The 17,325-nt window shown below is 40.3% G+C and overlaps 1 protein-coding gene across 1 annotated transcript in view; it reads right to left on the bottom strand.

The window, feature by feature from the left end:
- Window positions 1-17,325, bottom strand: part of dym (dymeclin) — a 57,198-nt gene that overhangs the window by 11,409 nt on the left and 28,464 nt on the right. The window contains exons 14-15 of the mRNA XM_063478364.1: window positions 15,473-15,572; window positions 1,103-1,285 (exon numbers count right to left, since the gene is read on the bottom strand). Of these exons, the coding sequence (XP_063334434.1) occupies window positions 1,103-1,285; window positions 15,473-15,572 (283 nt within the window). The remainder of the gene's footprint in view (window positions 1-1,102; window positions 1,286-15,472; window positions 15,573-17,325) is intronic.

The raw sequence follows: 17,325 nt of genomic DNA, 5'->3' as shown, positions 1-17,325 counted from the left end.
TAAGTTTATCAAATTACACTTAAGCCTGCTAGAAGACAGAAAAAAAGTGGCTATAATTGGAAGAATGACTAGATTTAATTTTGGACTGGACTGGCTTGACTGGTGCCATTACAATGAGATGTTTAAAGAGTTGCAGCTGATCATAAATCAAGATGATTTGCAAAGCTGGGTGAATTCTGCTTATTGTCAGCGGAAAAAAAACTTAGAAAATGTCAAAAACTTTTCATTTTAAATAAGTAGTTCACTGGAATTAAAAATTATTCAATGCTTTCTGGGTTTAACCTCAAAGAAGAAATCTAAGAAAGTATTTTTTGTGTTTCCACTGCTCTTCTAAGTTTTTCCCTGAAGAAATGTTTGGTGTTCCTTAATTACAAAAAGAAAAAAGAAAAAAAAAAGAACTATTACAAATTCCTTTTAAAGCTCTTTTTTTGTCAGAGCAACATTAAAAAATGCTTCTACAGGCAATTTTGTTTCTCATTGTGGGCTGTTTTAAAGATTTCAAGCACACCAGAGTTCATGCACTATGTGTGTCTACATCTATCTAATACTAATCTCTTCATTAACTCAGAAGGCCTCCCATATGGGCTTATTTTAGAAGTGCAAAAAAGCCGCCTCGCATCCTGAATAGCCTCGGGGAAACTGACTTAACCGAGGGATTCTACCTAGGCATGCCTCCCTCATACTTATGGATAACTGTAAAAGCCTGTGGCAATGTATGCAGCAACCCCCATCCTCTGCACACACACACTCATACCCACCAAAGCTTCCTTTCCCTTCTCTACGTGACTGTGAATGACAGATTTCTCGCGTCCCTTCTTACTTATACACCACACATACTCATTGAATGTTTGAGATGTAATGTGGAGATACTTGACATCAGTGGACTGATTAATTCAATCATACTACTTAAGTCTTTCATTCTTTATTGCCTGACTGCAATCTTCTGGCCCGGCTTTTTCAACATTTCTGAGCAGACAAAGAGGACACTGCAGAAAAAACTGTCAAGCTTCTCTTAATTCACTTGTGATGCTTTGGGCGATTCCTAGTTTAAAAAAACCAAACAACAACAACAAAAAAAACAACAACCCTCAAACAGACTGACCGTGTCGAGGTTCTGCATGATGTCCTGGAAGGACGGGTGCGTCCTGAACTGCTCAAAGAGCTCCCTCTTGTAGAGCAGTGCGTACACCAGGTTAGGGTTGTGGTGTAGAGAGTTGCACAGGCAAGAGTTGATGATTTCCAGCATCATGCGGATGACTTCCTCAATCACACTCAGGTCCTGGGCCTGCAGGGAGAGGGAGGATGTAAAGGTTAATTGGTTTCCCACTAGACTGGTTCCACTTATTATATTGTTTTTAAATGATTGTTTTCTGATAGAACGATCAGCAGGGGGTAACAGACAGATGGCAGAAATTGCAGCAGGGATCAGAGGAAGGACAAAAAGTAAAGCATGAAAGTCAGCCAAGGTCTTAGCAAGTGGCAGAAGGGTGATCTTTTAAACCAGATATCAGGTCGTGTTGGCTTATGTTTCCTTGTGTTGCAAATACGGCAACTCAGTGACACGCGACAGTCAAAGACTATAAGAAGGACGGACAAAAAGAAGCAGAGTTTTAAAGCGCCTGACATGATGGCGTTGTTTTCAGCGTTATTTCAAACTAAGTAGACTTCTCAACACATAAACCCAAAAAGTTCACAAATAAGGATTTCCAGATGGGAACATCAACACAAGAGATTGTTGGAGAAATGAACTGAAATCCCAAAGCAGCATCAAAAACAAGTTTGACATTTTAGAAAAATATGCATAGGTGCCTTTTGGTGAAGACAAGATTGATAACATGTAATATCTATGAAGGTTCAGACAACCTCCTTCCAGCTAGGAAAAGGATCTTTCTTGTCTCACCGTCTGACTCCAACTAGCTGTGGCGGCCAAATGGTCACTCGGAGATCGAGCATGTTGCACCCTCGACCTCCAGTCTCCAAACAATGCCGGTCCGATTCTCAGACAGATTGACAAAGGTTTGCAAAATGCCTGTTGTCTAATTTATGAACGGAGCCAATTCGCTAACGTGTTGTAATCAGTCTGAGTCGATCTCCAACAATGAGTGTAACTAGTCTGGGACACGTCTTTTTATAATTGTGGACTTGATTTTACTGGTTGTCAGCGGGTTCCCGGTTATATTCCTAAGTAAAAGCAAAAGTGACTCTGTTATTTTGTTGTTAAATTACTATCGTGCAGCACATAGATCACCATTTGAGAAAGAATTCTTGTTTCAGATCTACCAGCTTCTGACTGGACTCTGAATGTAGGTTGTCAATTCTGTTTAATTTGAATTTCTGCGTATGTAGACAGCATTTGAAGTTAATCACAGTTAACCAGTGCATTATCATAAACTGACAGCATGTAATTGTCAACTTGTCCACATATCATCTCCATTTCTTGACTGCATTTTATTGCAGTTTTATGGCAGCTTGACTGCAAGTGGTTGCAGACCTGGTCCCCATCTTTGAAGCAACAGTTTCAAAGCCAATAAGATTCCAAGTTCTTTGACTTATAGTTGATTTAACTGTGGTTGTTCCAACTATTACTGTGACTGCAGCAATATGATGTTCCCTTTTAGTAGCTCCTTTTGTTCAAGAGCGGTGAAACGCTATTTTTGGCATAATTACGTCCAAGTCCTTCCAAAGAAACAGTTCAACAAATAACCCCCTTTACAAAGGCAATCTGTTATTTTTATATTTTTGTTTTTGTACAGATTAAACAAGATTCACAATCTGTGAGCTTGAGAGATGCGGGTGCAGCAGAAAATATTTTGTTGGCTTTGGACACAGTCCAACTACTGTCTCCGTGTTTTCAGCCTTTATGATAATCTAGATTAGTAGTGTGAAGCATTTGGCCACTCTTTTTGCTTTCAATAGCTTCAGTTATTAATTCGATGAACACCCAATCTTTTTAATAACTTGCAATTAAAACAGTCAGTAGGAGAATCCTTTCTATACAGTCAGAAAGGTTTTCAGTGCCATTGATAATTTTAAATGATGATAAAGATGTCTGCACCTGTCAACCTTTAAAGTTTGGTTTCATTTACCTTATCAGCGTGTTTATGCTACAGAAACCTTGGACCTTAATCTGCGTGGTGGTAACTCGTAAAACATGTGCCTACTTGTAGCCTTTAATGATATTGAAAATCGCTTTCATCATTAACGGAAGTCTATGCAGCTAGAGGAGTTTGGTTTCATCACACAACCTGCTTTTAATGGAAAAAGGCACGCTTTAAGAAATCTGGCTTAATGTCACGCATTGTTCTTTAGTTACTTCATTCACAACAATCCATCTACAAGAGAGACAGACAGACGCCACCGTGATGAGATAACGTCTTTTTGGCGTGTTCAATGGTGGCGCACAACAAGAAAACAGCCGAGAGCGTGGGAAAATGAATAATCTACAGAGAGATAAAAACTTTGGTCAACAGAGTTCATGACTGATTTCCCATAGTGTGACAGCTGTGGGCAGAGCGTTACAAAATCTACCGTCTACGTTTGATGATATTACAAGATAAGCTCCATAAATGAGAAACCAGAAAAATATAACTCAATAACACCGTGACTCATCTCAATTAAACCAAGTACTACTAACCACGAGTGTCAGTTTCTTTTCACTCCCAAAAAGACAAAAATATGATCTCTGTCTTATAAATACTTAAATTTACTGGTTAAAAAGAAATTCTAAAAATCTGCTCAGCGACTTATTTTTTTTAACACGAGCTATATATATATATATATATATATATATATATATATATATATATATATATATATATTTGATCTATATACAGTATACAGCATCTATGTTAGGCCAAACAGAGTCAAAGAGCTGCCTGTATAAGCAGCTCAGAAGAAGCAGCTAGGACAACAAAATGCAAACTAAGAGAATGCAGGAGTCAGGGACATCCAAAGCAGCTTAGCTTAATGCAATGGACTTCTAATGAAATCAGTCCAATGGTAGTCTGACCACAACTGTAACACACGACGTAGATTATCTGACAGGTTTTAGTTCGGATCCTGGATCTTTAAAGATCCTTGCATGCCTCCAAGCAGATATGAATAAATATGTGTGCTCCATTTTGCACATTCTTCATTTTGCAGTGCTGTCTGAATACATAAAAAGTATTACTATTACTATATGTAAGAATAACATGACATAAAATTTTAATGAAAAGATCTCCCAGTGCCTAGCAAAAACTACCCAAACCACTACCAAGAACTGTCTGACAAAACAGACAGATGGGTGAGAGGAGAAAGAGGTGTGCCTTATACCAAAGCATTTATGAATTCTGTGTGTAATAATGCTCAGTATAGTGTGCATTTATCACAAGATGTTCACTCAGCTAAAGTTTGCTCGTCTTGTTTTAGTTGTGCCACAGCAAAAATGTAATTAATGATATAATGCCGATAATATGACCTCAGTCCTTTATGTGGATGTATAAACTATGACAGTGTGACAGTGAAACGCAGGCAGTTATGCTGAATACAGTCCTTACTATTCACAACTGTCAAAATGTCTCGTGTGAAAAGCGTCATTTTAAGTGGTTTTCATACGTGAACTTTGGGCAATTTTGGGCGACCTGCATTAGGATATTTTCCACTGCTGTCCTTTCTCACATGTAGCACATACAGTAGCAGGAAATAGGCAGTTTCAGTCACGTTTGTACTATTAGGAAATGGTGCGTATTGTGGGTAAAGTATGCAGGAGGCACCACGCAAAACTCAGCATATCACCAAAACCCGACACCATCCAGCCTTTAAGTAGGAATCTGTGGGGTTAAAGCAGCACATGTTTGTGTTCTCACATGTACCTCTGTCGGCAATGGTGCATAAATATATGAATACTATGACAAAAACATATTTAATGTCACTTTTCCAAATGTTTAACTGACCAGTTCAGCCTGTCGGTCTAAAAACCTTTAATCATTGTCTTTGCTTTACAGGAAGCCTCGCCTTAGACAGTTACTCATCAGAAACTTCCTCTGGGTTTACACGCTGCCACATTTCAGGCTTGAAGTAAAATTCCTGTAACATTCATTAGAATAGGAAGCAGAGATAGCAAAGCTTTCTGATAAAGAAAAAGAAAAAAAAGATTTATTTATATTTCAGAAGGTCTCATTCTTGAGCCGGGCACAACATGAGCTTTTATATTCGCCATAGCACACTTATGCTTAGTGATTCATTTGCATCACTGTTCTGCTGATGACCTGTTTTGACCAAGAATTTGCAATATCTGATTCGAAACAGCAACATGGTGAGACTCCTGCTGCGAGCTGATTGGCCACCGAGTCTACCTCCAATCTGGGCAAATCATCTGTAACAGACCTGCATGTGGTAGCATTTTATATTCCATCTTCAGTGCCCTGCTTTGAGAGAAGTTCTTATCTTATAAATAACTTTGCTTGCTGTGATGCTTTTTTTTCAATACACATAATCAGTCCCTGAAAAAAGTCGGGGGATTAAGATAACAGTAAATAACTGTATTCTTTTGTGCACTGAAAAAGGTTACTTTAGAAATATAATGGGTTACAGATTATTGGTTGCTCTGCTGAAAATGTAATTACTAGGGCAACCCTTTAAAATTAATTCAGAATGATGCATCTTATTTTTTGTTTACGGTGTGATTACTTTTCTACCAAATGTATTTTTTTAAACAGGGCAAATCCAGCTGCTGCAGGTTACAGAGGTGTTACATTGAGCCGCACAAACAAGCTTCACAGTGAACAGCGATGCTGGAATCTGTGTCAGAAGTGTCCGAAAAGAAATGCTGAAGTCCAGCACTGAAAGGCATTCTTGTCCAGTGATGTGGCCAACTACCACAGGTGGGGTCGCAGGCATGGAAACGGGTTGCTCAAAGCAATGCACATCGATTTGATTGGAAGAGAAGCAAGGAAAAAGAAGGCTCGGACGCCACCATAACTCAGCTCGCTGAGCGTGTGACCCAAAGGCTGCAGCAGGGGTAGCCTAGATTTGAGTCCACTCCAGACCACTTCCTGCATGTCATCCCCCCACCACCCGCTCCTTCTCCCTGCTTTCCTGTCTGCGCTCTATACTTTGCTGTCAAATAAAGGCTGTAAACCTTGTAGGCCATCCTATTCTCCAACAGCTTTGCTGACCTGTGTAGCTCTCTGACAGAAGCCACTCAAGCCCAGCAAAATGATGAAGAAGGATTGAACAGTTCTAGATTTATGATCTTTACAGAAAACAATACATTCAGATTTTGTGAACACCATCAACGCGACTGGTAACGGAACTCTAGTTTAGTTATTTCGACACACATCCAATAACATTGCTGCACTGATTTCCACAAGCGTGGTGGTTAAAGGTGTTGGGTTTTAACCAGCAGACGTGGAGAGGCAATAGGAAGGGAGGAGAGCCAGCTCTAATGAGGATTGATTGTGCGTCTGGAAGCAGAGGTGGCTCTCTGAGCTCGACTCCACTGCCTAGCTATACTTGCTCCACTCTTTTCCGCAGTGGCAGGCCATAATTAGACAGAAAGCAGGGACAGATAAGAGAGACAACTGAGTAGGAGGATGTGGAGGCAGGAGGAGGAGGACAGCAACAAAAATGGTAGCATAGATGATAAGAGAGTATGGGGGGTAGGGGGGCTAGCTGATGGAGAAAGCGGACGTGACGAAGAGGAGACAAAAGCAGGAGAGGGAGGCAGAGTAGGAGTGAAGGATGCCTGGTGTGTTTGTTCTCCAGCTCTGCACCAAGCTTAATGAGATTAGTCTGGCAGGGAAAAAATGCCACACTGGGGAATTCAGGTCACATGAAAATAGGCTAGCTAGACGTCTGCCTGGCCTTGTGTGTATGTTTGTCAAGTGGATGAGATTAAGAGGTCCACGGTCTGGTTGAAACCCAGACAGGATTTAAATATCTTGGCGGCTCCTCCTCTTCCACTTCCCACTCTGTCCTTTTGCAATTTTTTTCTCTTCAAACTGCATCCTCAGCCAGAAAAAACAAACAACAAAAAAAACCACTTGACATGTGTTTGTTTGACAGCATATTCTTCCTACCTCTCCCTCCTCTTTTTGCCTTATTCTCTCTTAGTCATACATCGTTTTCCAACCTTGTGCCTTGTCGTTTGGTCACAGCCACTCATGCTGCTATTTCTCGTCTTCTCTCCACCCAGGAAAACATAGGGCTCGGGCATGAGTCATATCATTAGCCTCAATGATCCCGTCCTGTTTTACTTGCATCACCATTCACAGAAACCCTATCGGAAAGCAAAGCGTTTATGTGCCCTTATAGGTTTACACCCTTCCCCAACTCTGTGCAATTCTGCTGTTAATTCTTAAACATACCGAGTGCAAATGTGTCGCATCTGCAGGCGTGGTGACCTCTGCTGTGTCTGACAACTGACAGTTTGTAGATGCAAGCAGTGACTAGAAAGCCAGAGCCCGTCCTTTCTATCATACCCACACATGTTTTTAAGCGAGCGTTTGTGAGTGCGGACAGAGTGTTTAGAGACATAGACATGCAAATCCCTGTAAAGTAGGAGCTGGCATCATTAAACCAATAGCTTAGTGATTCCCTGGCCGGCCCTGCTGCTCACTGTAGGCTGTTGCAGGGCAGACAAACCAGACATATTAAGAAAGAGCACTGATGAAGACAAGGGCATGAGGATACAAACAGAAAGAGTGAAAAGCCACACCTACAGGTTGAATAAAGCACAGTGCAGGAAAAGGATGAAGAGGGGGAAAAAAGCCACATGGACAGACAGAGAGGGTCAGACTGGCTGAGCAGCAGCAGCAGCCTGCCCTCGTCTTTTGGGAGCTTTTTTTTTTTTTTTTTTTTTTTTTTTTTTTAAATAGGTCATTGTCTGACCCGCATTATGGTACCACAGCCATGTCATAATCACACCATTTTGAAGAGCATTGTGCTCAGGTCAGCTTCTCATTACCCCATAGCTTCACATACCAACAAAACATCCTTTGTTGGATGCACACAGAGAAAAAGAGAAAAAAGAGTGCGTGTGTGCGTGTTGGGGGGGGGGGAAGAGAGACAAAGTTGGACCCTAAAGAAAAACAGCAGCATCAACACAATGTGATTATGCTGGATGCTCTCTGCATCACTGTCTCGTGTGTGAAGGCAGGATCCCGTGTATTGGCGTCCATATACCTTATCCAGATTAAATAGGCACACTACTTTTCTGAGACTTGGCTAGCGCTAACAGCAGGGCGGCTTGGATGGGGAATGAAGGCAGCACTGTGGGTCATGACGTGAGTGATAATGATAAAAAAAAAAAGATGACGCCAACTGCTGCAACAGCACTCTGGGAGATAGGTAGGCAGTGCTAATTGATCTGCTACGAGCTGTGCTCTGTTTTGCTGTGCCTCGATCGCGAAAGGACTACGACGCAGCAGGGCTGCCCTAATTACCATTTGGAAGCAGCAGATCATTAGGACCCCAGAGCACCTGCTGCCTGCAGGGGTGGCAGTCCTACTGCCTGAGAATAGCAGCTGAAAGAGGCAGTGATAGATGACAAAAGAGAAGAGGATGGCACATATATAGAGAGACGGGCTAACAGAATAATAATAAACTAATAACTGGGCCTAACGTCGCTGTTACTGGGCAGGTGGGGGGTGAGGGAGGGGTAACCCCTGAAAGATCAGAGACCAAATTGTGGAGTCAGTGCGTAAGCTAACTCTCACCTCTCAGCAGGAAAGCGCCTTAATGAGAAGAATGCAAGGATACAGATTTATGAGACAGAGAAGAGAAGATAATGAGCTACTTATTGCGTGGCAGAGAGGTTAAGAGGTTACTTGTTATATGTGATTAGTTTATTCTATGTTCAATTTCACGAGAGGCTTAGCTACTCAGCCTGGAGCCTGAAGTTGAGTTCATTTGGAGCAGTTAAAGACCACCACTCTAAAAGATCTCATTTAACTTGGTCTCCTATAGGCAAACTCTTAATTGGAGTTCAGTTAAAAAAATATGCTGGTGTCCTACATTTATATTTCCTTAAACTATGACACAACCCAGCTCATGTATTACTAAGATGATTTTAAGAAGTCCATCTGAGTAACAGATTTTCCAGGAATGTACACTTGATTAATTGGCCCATAAAAGATCAGCAAATAGTACTGATAGTTTACTTAGGTGTTGTTAGATTGAAATAATCTGTTATAATCTGTTCTGGACTTATAGAAGAGTGTTCAGGTCTTTGTTTGTATGTGTGACTTACACATATGGTGCCAAACAACCTTGTGATGAATTGCTGAATTTTATTTTATTTTATTTTATATTTTTCATTTATTTTTGCATGTGTGTTGTTGCTGCCTGGTTTTAATTGAGTAATTTTTGTAACTGCGAGACACTTGCTGCTGCCCATCTTGGCCAGGTCTCTCTTGTAAAAGAGGTTTTTAATCTCAATGGGATCTTTCTGGTTAAATAAAAAAATTAAATTGCCTTTGCTTTGCTTGTTTTAATCGAACTATAATACCTGTCTGAACAAAGCCTTATAAACAGCAGAATGAATTTCATAACATGGGGAGGTGGGGAGGTCTTTATCAGCAGGAAAAGCTGTAAAACCTATAAAAATACAGTTAAAAAAATATCAAAAAAGTTTTCCCGTCACATTAGCCAAAGTGATTAAGTGGTCTGAGCTGGGATTCTGAATTGAAAGTGAGAAACACCATTTGTCAAACCGGTTCCGTGACAATAAGAAGTCTAAGCAATCATCTATGTTTAACCCGTCTCATCTGGTCAACTTTAAGCTCGAGTGTGCTGTGTGGTTTAAGGTTGCTAGGATGTGAAGAGGTCTCACTTTCTCAGTCTTCTCCCTGGTGCAACAATTTATAGCGTGAGAGTCCTCTGTGACCTCATCATCTTATTACCAGTTTATAAATAAACCTTTGGGGTCAACCTTTGCTGATAGCAGCATGCCTGAACTAGTGTAATAAATGGTTCATGAATTGTCTTTTTTGTGTGCAACAATACTGTGCAAAAGTCTTGAACCACCATTTCATTTCTTTATGTTTTGTTGGGAAAAAGAGAAATAAGTACAGTGATTTTTTCAAACATGTACACAAACATGGAAATACAGTTTAAAAGGCAAAAACTGAGTTTGTGCAATTTTAACAAGTTTACAAGTCAGTATAAATAAAAGCTCCTATGACCGTCTTTAATCTTCAACACAGCCTGAACTCTTTTAGACAAGCTTTCTTCTAATTTGTAGACACTTCCTGTTTTACCTCCTCCACACATATTAATGATGATTTGAAGCAAAAAGCTGAAATTTGGATGAATGATGCTGCTGATTTTCAATTTTCAGAGCTGAATTATTGCTCATTAACACTTTAAAAATGATAAGACAGTCTGGCTACCTTAAATATAAAGAAATGAGGGGTGACGTTTGCACAGTATTGTATATAAGCTTGTAACTTTTATAGTGTGTTAATTCAATTTTAATATTACTGTTTATGAATACTAATTGACTAAAGTAACACCCTAAAATATGAAACTACACATTTTCATCCCTTTGTTTACATTCGGACTACAAATCTTTTTCCATCTACATGTGAACTATGTTTGAATCATCAAACAACCTACAACACACTTAACGCAGTAGAACATCGTAAACAAGCGAATAAAAAAAGAAAATGTGCAGTGACGCCACTTCAAATAAACTAAACAATAACTGTCAGCACAAACATTAATGCTGCTTGACTGATTACAACTACTCACTCACATAAACATCGCAGACTGTATAATAGCTCGCTTCAGAAGCACAATTTCTAGTTAACAGCTTGCATCACTGAATGGTTCTTGACTTTGCACAAAAAAAAAATCATTTTGTAGCTTCCTAAGAAATCCGCACATTCCTGAAAGCCCTGATAATAAACAGAAGGCATAATGTTTATTATCTGTTGATATATCCCCGGGCTCTGCTTTCCTCTTAAACAAGAGGAATGGTGCTACAAAGCTAATGCATGTGTCTACTCCAGCTATTAAAAAGAGATCACAGAATGTGACTCAACCAGGACACATAAACACATAGACAGGGTGGTCCACCGTGCTCCTGGCAGTGTCTGTGCGCATGTAAATGTGTATGTGTGTGTGTGTGTGTGTGTGTGTGTGTGTGTGTGTGTGTGTGTGTCAGTGAGTGTGCACGCTTGTAGTCTTTTCCCAGAAATGTGCAACAGTAAACAGACTAAGAGGCAGAGAAGTAACATTACCATTACTGGCTGGGAGCATAAACAGTGGCAAACAATGCAACACATACTTCCATCTTTTTATGTTTGTTTGCATGTACAACCGCAAACTGCATGTCCTCGGCATATCTCAGTGGATGAGACAGAAAAATAAGAATAAAAATGCAGAATCAGAGGTAACCATAGGATCCCACGAGAGATGCCCTTCTTGGTCTGGGAGCCTCTGGATGTTCCCCCCGGGGGTGGGGGTGGGGGGCTCAAGGGCCCCAACCCCTCGCTCTGTCTTCCCTGATACTAACCAGACGCAGCCGCACAAACACATTCAGGGACAGGGGGCATGTTCTGTGTGTGTATATACCAGAGAGAGAGACAGCAACCAAGAGGCAGACATCTACAGGGAGAAGGGGGGTACAGAAGAGGAGACGGAGGGAAAGATGAGACATTAACACAGAAGCAGACTGCACCCAGCTTTAACTCTCAGCTTAGGGCAGTTTGACAACGTTTTCATATCCGCCTCTCGGTCTCTCCCTCGTAAAGAGAGCGATTATACGTCCAGGACGATCCCACATTAAACAAACATTAGTTCTCTCTCCACAGCCAGGCTCGGCCAAATTGCATTGTTTCCAGATGCCTGTCACAAAAACACGCTTACACCCACCCCAGGGCCCTCTCCTCCCCTCGTCCGCTCTCTCCTCTCTTCTCTTCTCCTCTCCTCTCCTCTATCTCTCCTTACAGTTACCTCAGCCTCCACACCTCCCCAAGTTAAGGCGAGGGTTTGTGAGTAACACCAGGGCAGGCTGCTTTCAATTACGCCGCCACATCCGCTACTACCGCAGGAGCAGATGAGAGCCGGCGATGGAGGAAACAAAGGAGCCGGCATAATGAGACAGCAGCCCTTCCTTCAGATGTCACATCTCTCAAAACCAATGACGGGCTTTAGCTGGCGTGTAAGGTCAGGTTAAGTGGCCAGACATGGAAAATTAGGAAGGAATTTCAACTTAACATTAAAACTATTAAAAAAAGAAATGGCTATACTATACTTTATACTTGTTCATATACAATTTAAGGCCTCAGAGCAGCTTTGTGTCAGTTTCATATATTATTTCTGCATAAAGCAATGTGAAGCCTAAACCTGGGCATAATGAGTATCTAGGGATGTCTAAGTGTAGCTCTGACAAAAATCAGCTACTTACAGCAACTACTTTCTGAGATTTTATTAACAAGTTGCTAACAAGACGCAAACTGCTGCTCATCGGGTCTACATTTTAAACTCTCCATTATGCCAACCTAAAATCAAAGAGAATTAACAATAAAAAAAAGGTCTAGCAGTGCAGAGCCTAAAGGTATATTTACATTTCAGTGACCCCTCATTATTCTGTTTCTGCTCTATATGGCTGTACAACAGTGCTTTAAGCTAAATGCCACCTTCAGCATGTAAACAAGCTAAGCCGGCATGATGCAGACCATGTTAAACATTTTAGTTTAGCATACTAGCATTTACCGACAGGCACGAGAATAGACTGATGGGAATGTCCTTTCTTTTGCTTGGTAATAAAAGACCCAATAGCACACTCAATCCAACACTTTAAATCTTACTCACAAATGCCAACATTTTGGAGGGAAACAACAAGCCAAGGAGTCTGAAGATAAGAACATGGTAAGCCATACACTATTAGTTGGCATATGTTTGTCAAAAGAGAGCCCATGGAGCTTCCTTCTGATAAGTAGACATATCCAAAGTTACATGGCAATAAATGAAGAAATAAATAAACAGATGCTACTATAATCGCTTTAATTTCAGAAAAGAAATTGTCAAACATCTGCTTTTCAATTTCACCTGTGCTACTTGAATGTGAAAGAGAGATGTAAGACAACAGCAGGCTGGAAAGCCCCCCTTTTCCAACAAATCTCCTCCACTGCTCAAAAACACCTATGACTAAGATATTCACCACTCAAAACAAGGGGAAGGCTAATTGTGTAGTTTTGTTCGAGCTTGCGCTCAAGACAAAATTTCACTCGACTTATGTCTCACGTCGAGTGTGTATATGTGTGTGTGTCCAAATATACAACATGTTCCCTTTCGTTACGGCACACTGTGTGGACACGGCGACGTGGATAGTAGACATGGGAACCAATGCCACAGCCAGTTAGTATAGTCTAAGCTCAAGGATAACAACAATATCAGAAAAGCTGACCAGTTCTGTCTTTAAAGTCTATGACCCAGACTATGTGTCAGACACTTCAAGGAAAACACTCATTCAAAATTCCCATGAAATAACCGTGCTGAAAATCTGCCATGTACCCTTGAGCAGTAAATTGAGTCTCTATCAAAAGAGTGCTGTTGTGTAGATGACCTTATGATTTGACCTCGTACTCCCATGTACGAGCACGTCTTTGACTTTTTTGAATTTTTCGCTTCTATTATATTCACTTTAAGGCCATTTTCTCATATAACCGGCTGTACTCACAATTTTGTTCTTTTTTTTAAGAAAATGCAATTGTGGCAAACCGATCTCTATATTTCTCCTTTTGATTTTCAGTCATATAAAATGTCCAATTATGCATATTTGTAAATAAAAAAAGAGCATTAAAATAGACCCCTGACGGAAGGAGGCATCCAAACAAGGGTGGATAATTATGCTTTATACATGTGTGTTGCGTACTGTAGATGTCTGCTTGTAAGGGGCCTCATCAGACAGTCACCACACGGTTGAAGAAGCACTCACATACACTCATGTTTCCCCAACACCTTAGGGTATTTATGGGAACCTTGTCCAAACTCGCACTAACAAACACACACACACACAAATGTGTTTGCATACGCACGCTTATCTAGGACCAAGCAAATCTAATGAGACAGCCAGACCGAAAGGCAGACAAACATACCCGAGGGCAGCGGCGTCTACGTGCAAATACAGACGACATATGTTTGTCAATAGCCAACAGAATGCTCTCGTCAGGTGTGACTGTCATATCAACATATTTAAAAAGACAAATTTGCTGTCAGTCAATATCGTATTTCATTTTTTTTTAACTGCCTGTTTTGTTGTTTTTCTGTCATATGAATGATGTGCAAAATAACTAGCTAGCTAGTTACTGCATTTCTTTTCGCTTTGATCCACAGAAACTGTAAAGTTGCTTTATGGTGCTGGATTATGCCAAATCATTCTTTATTCTTAACCAGTCACGACTACGTTGTTTTATAAATGTTCAACGCCTCAAAAATATCGGGTGGAATTAGACAAAAAAAAGAAAAAGAAAAAAAACCCTGGAACACAGAAATACATCAAATAAAACCAACTCAAGTGTCGAAGTACCCAATGTTCTTGTTTGTATTCATTTAAAACTTAATTAAGGCTATGACAATGCTCATTTTTCATCATTATTGAATGTTAGGATCAAATGGTCAGTGGAGTTATTTTGCTGATTAATCAGACTGATCAGAACATAACAGTCCAACATTTGTTAACACTTATTTGCTTTCTTGCCAAGATTTAAATGAGAAAATGAGGACCACTCATCTCTGCAGGCTAAAACAGCCAGCGTACCGTTAGCTTAGGCAATAACCAAGAAATAATTAACACATTATTATTGTGTTCTTTTAATGCGCGCAACAACCAAAGCGTAAAAGAAATGCCATCCTTGGTTTTATGGGCATCAGGAGTAATTGCTAAGCCCTCAGTCTAAGGAGAATTTTCACCACTAAGGTAAAAGCTCTCTGCCTGGTTCCTGGAACCAACACGTTTCAATAAATTCAAGTTTTACTTTGAAGACGAACGGTCTCCATTTTGTGTCACACTTTTCACAGTTTCACTACCACTTAGCAAGCAGTCGCCAAGCGTTTGCAGACACGTTGACATGTTCTTTACAAAGTACTGCTGCAGCACTGTATAACTCTTTGCAACCAGTTTCACTTAGCAACTTCCACCAGCATCCCCTCACCAACCAGTTAAGGACTACACACAGTTCCCTAGCAACCGGTGATTGCCTATTTTCTAAATTTCTTTAAAAAATAGATAACTTACGTCCTTTGGAAAGGCTTATTTATCATTGACTTGAAAAAAACAAAATAAAAATCAGCTGTTTTTTAAAACTAAAAGATGCAAATATGCTGCTTTAAATGCAAACCGATCAACTCAGCTAAACTGCCACGGATGCCCACATCTAATTACTATTCACAGTCCAAGCACAGACATAATTTGGCAAATATGATTAAACTTAGTGCAGAGTGGGACCGACTGTGTGTGTTTGTGTTTGTAAGTTTTACTCACATAGTCTGGCAACGCTGCGCTCTCTCCTTGTCTGCCTCTCAGAGACTGTGTTGCCTGCTCCAAAACCTTGTTGTGCTTTTTGGAAAGCAAAGCAAACAAACTGCAGGGGAGACACAGAGAGACAGAAAAGGAATGAGTGTGCCTGTGACAGATGAATAACAAAACAACTCAAGTGGCATTTTATACTTAACAATGACCCTTCATTACCTCTGCTAAGAACAGAAACTTCTATTCAGAACAGTTCATTAATTTAAAAGCAGACCTGCTTGATTTATAAATGAAGTCTTTTAAAATGAATGAATATTATTTCATTTTGGAATGACACTATAATCAGGGAACTACCAGGAGATTCATTTAATCACAACTCATGTTTTCTTTTCTAAATGCGACACTTTATTTGTGTACATCTCTACATGGAAATGCGTTCCCCTTTTAGCCTGACATGTCTGGCTCTTATTTTATGTGTTTGTCTAAACCGCTGCTGTTATGGGACCGCGTGATGGCACGACACAGACAAACATCAGTCTGCTTGACTGCACCTGGGGCGTAGTAACAGTTTGGGTCAATGCATGCACAGACCCACAGAGAGTAACCATTACTGCTCTGCTCATGCAACAGCAAACTCATTCATAGCTGAAAAGAGACAATATTCTAAAATGCATTTTTTAAGAGGCATCCTGCTGATTATCAGTGTTATTAAAAGTATTAGTGACCTTATCTTGTAATTACAACTTTGTAATCTCCTCTGTGGGTGCTCAGGGGTGCTAAATCTTTAATTTGTGTGTTAATCAAGAAGATTTAAAAAAATCTGAATAAATTAAAATCAATGACATCAACAAGCTAAAGAGGCACAAACAGAGCTCTGATAAGCCCTTGGAGCTACACCTACCCACCTGTCAGCACAGCACAGTGCACACATGCACACTCACACTCTAAATCCCTTAGCACTCATTATCCGGGATAATTGGTGAAATAGAGCTATGTGAGCATCTACGCGGAGGTCTACTTATCATCTTCAGACCTAAAGTCAAAGCCTCTATTAGCTGCAACTACTCAAGGACCTCTTGTACTATCTACGCTCGTTTCCCACCACATTTTAAACGAGAGACCACCGAGTGAGCTCCACCTGGGACGGTGCCCACAATAACACACTGTCACAAGCTGGCCTGTCTCATCAGTGACACAAAAGATTTCAACAGTACTGGCATGATCCCCAAATCAGTTATGAGGCCGAAGTAATGACAGACACACTAAAGACCTAAAGACGTCCTGTTCCCAGCACTGCAGAGGTTTCGTTATGGACACACACTGTGCTCGATTGTGACTGAACATTTGTACATATGACACAGCGTTCATTTTAAATACTCATCTGGAGGCTTGGATTATTTTCTAAATCTAAAATTGACATGTAGGAACGCTCATTTATAGTTTCACTATTTTATTTTAGGGCTTTATTAAAATCAGCTTATATGGTTTAAAAATAAATCTATTTATGACCCTACAGTAAACACAGTAAACATTTTCCCCATGCCTTTATGGTCTCAGTCACTTGTTTATTTCACACAACATGATGCTCATTTGGTATACAGTGGTCCCTCGTTTATCGCGGTAGTTACGTTCTAAAAATAACCCACGATAGGTGAAATCCACAAAGTAGCCAACTTTATTTTTTACAGCTATTATAGATGTTTTAAGGCTGTAAAACCCCTCACTACACACTTTTTACACTTTTCTCCGACAGGCTTGAACATTTCTACACTTTTCTCTCTTGTTTGAACACTCTCAAAGTTTAAACCTTCATAGAAAAATAAGTCCAGTATTATAGAATGAAACCAAAGACACCTGTGGTTGCC

Source organism: Pelmatolapia mariae, linkage group LG7, assembly GCF_036321145.2.
Source record: "Pelmatolapia mariae isolate MD_Pm_ZW linkage group LG7, Pm_UMD_F_2, whole genome shotgun sequence".
NCBI classification, from domain to species: Eukaryota; Metazoa; Chordata; class Actinopteri; order Cichliformes; family Cichlidae; genus Pelmatolapia; species Pelmatolapia mariae.
This window is presented reverse-complemented; position numbering and strand designations above follow the sequence as displayed.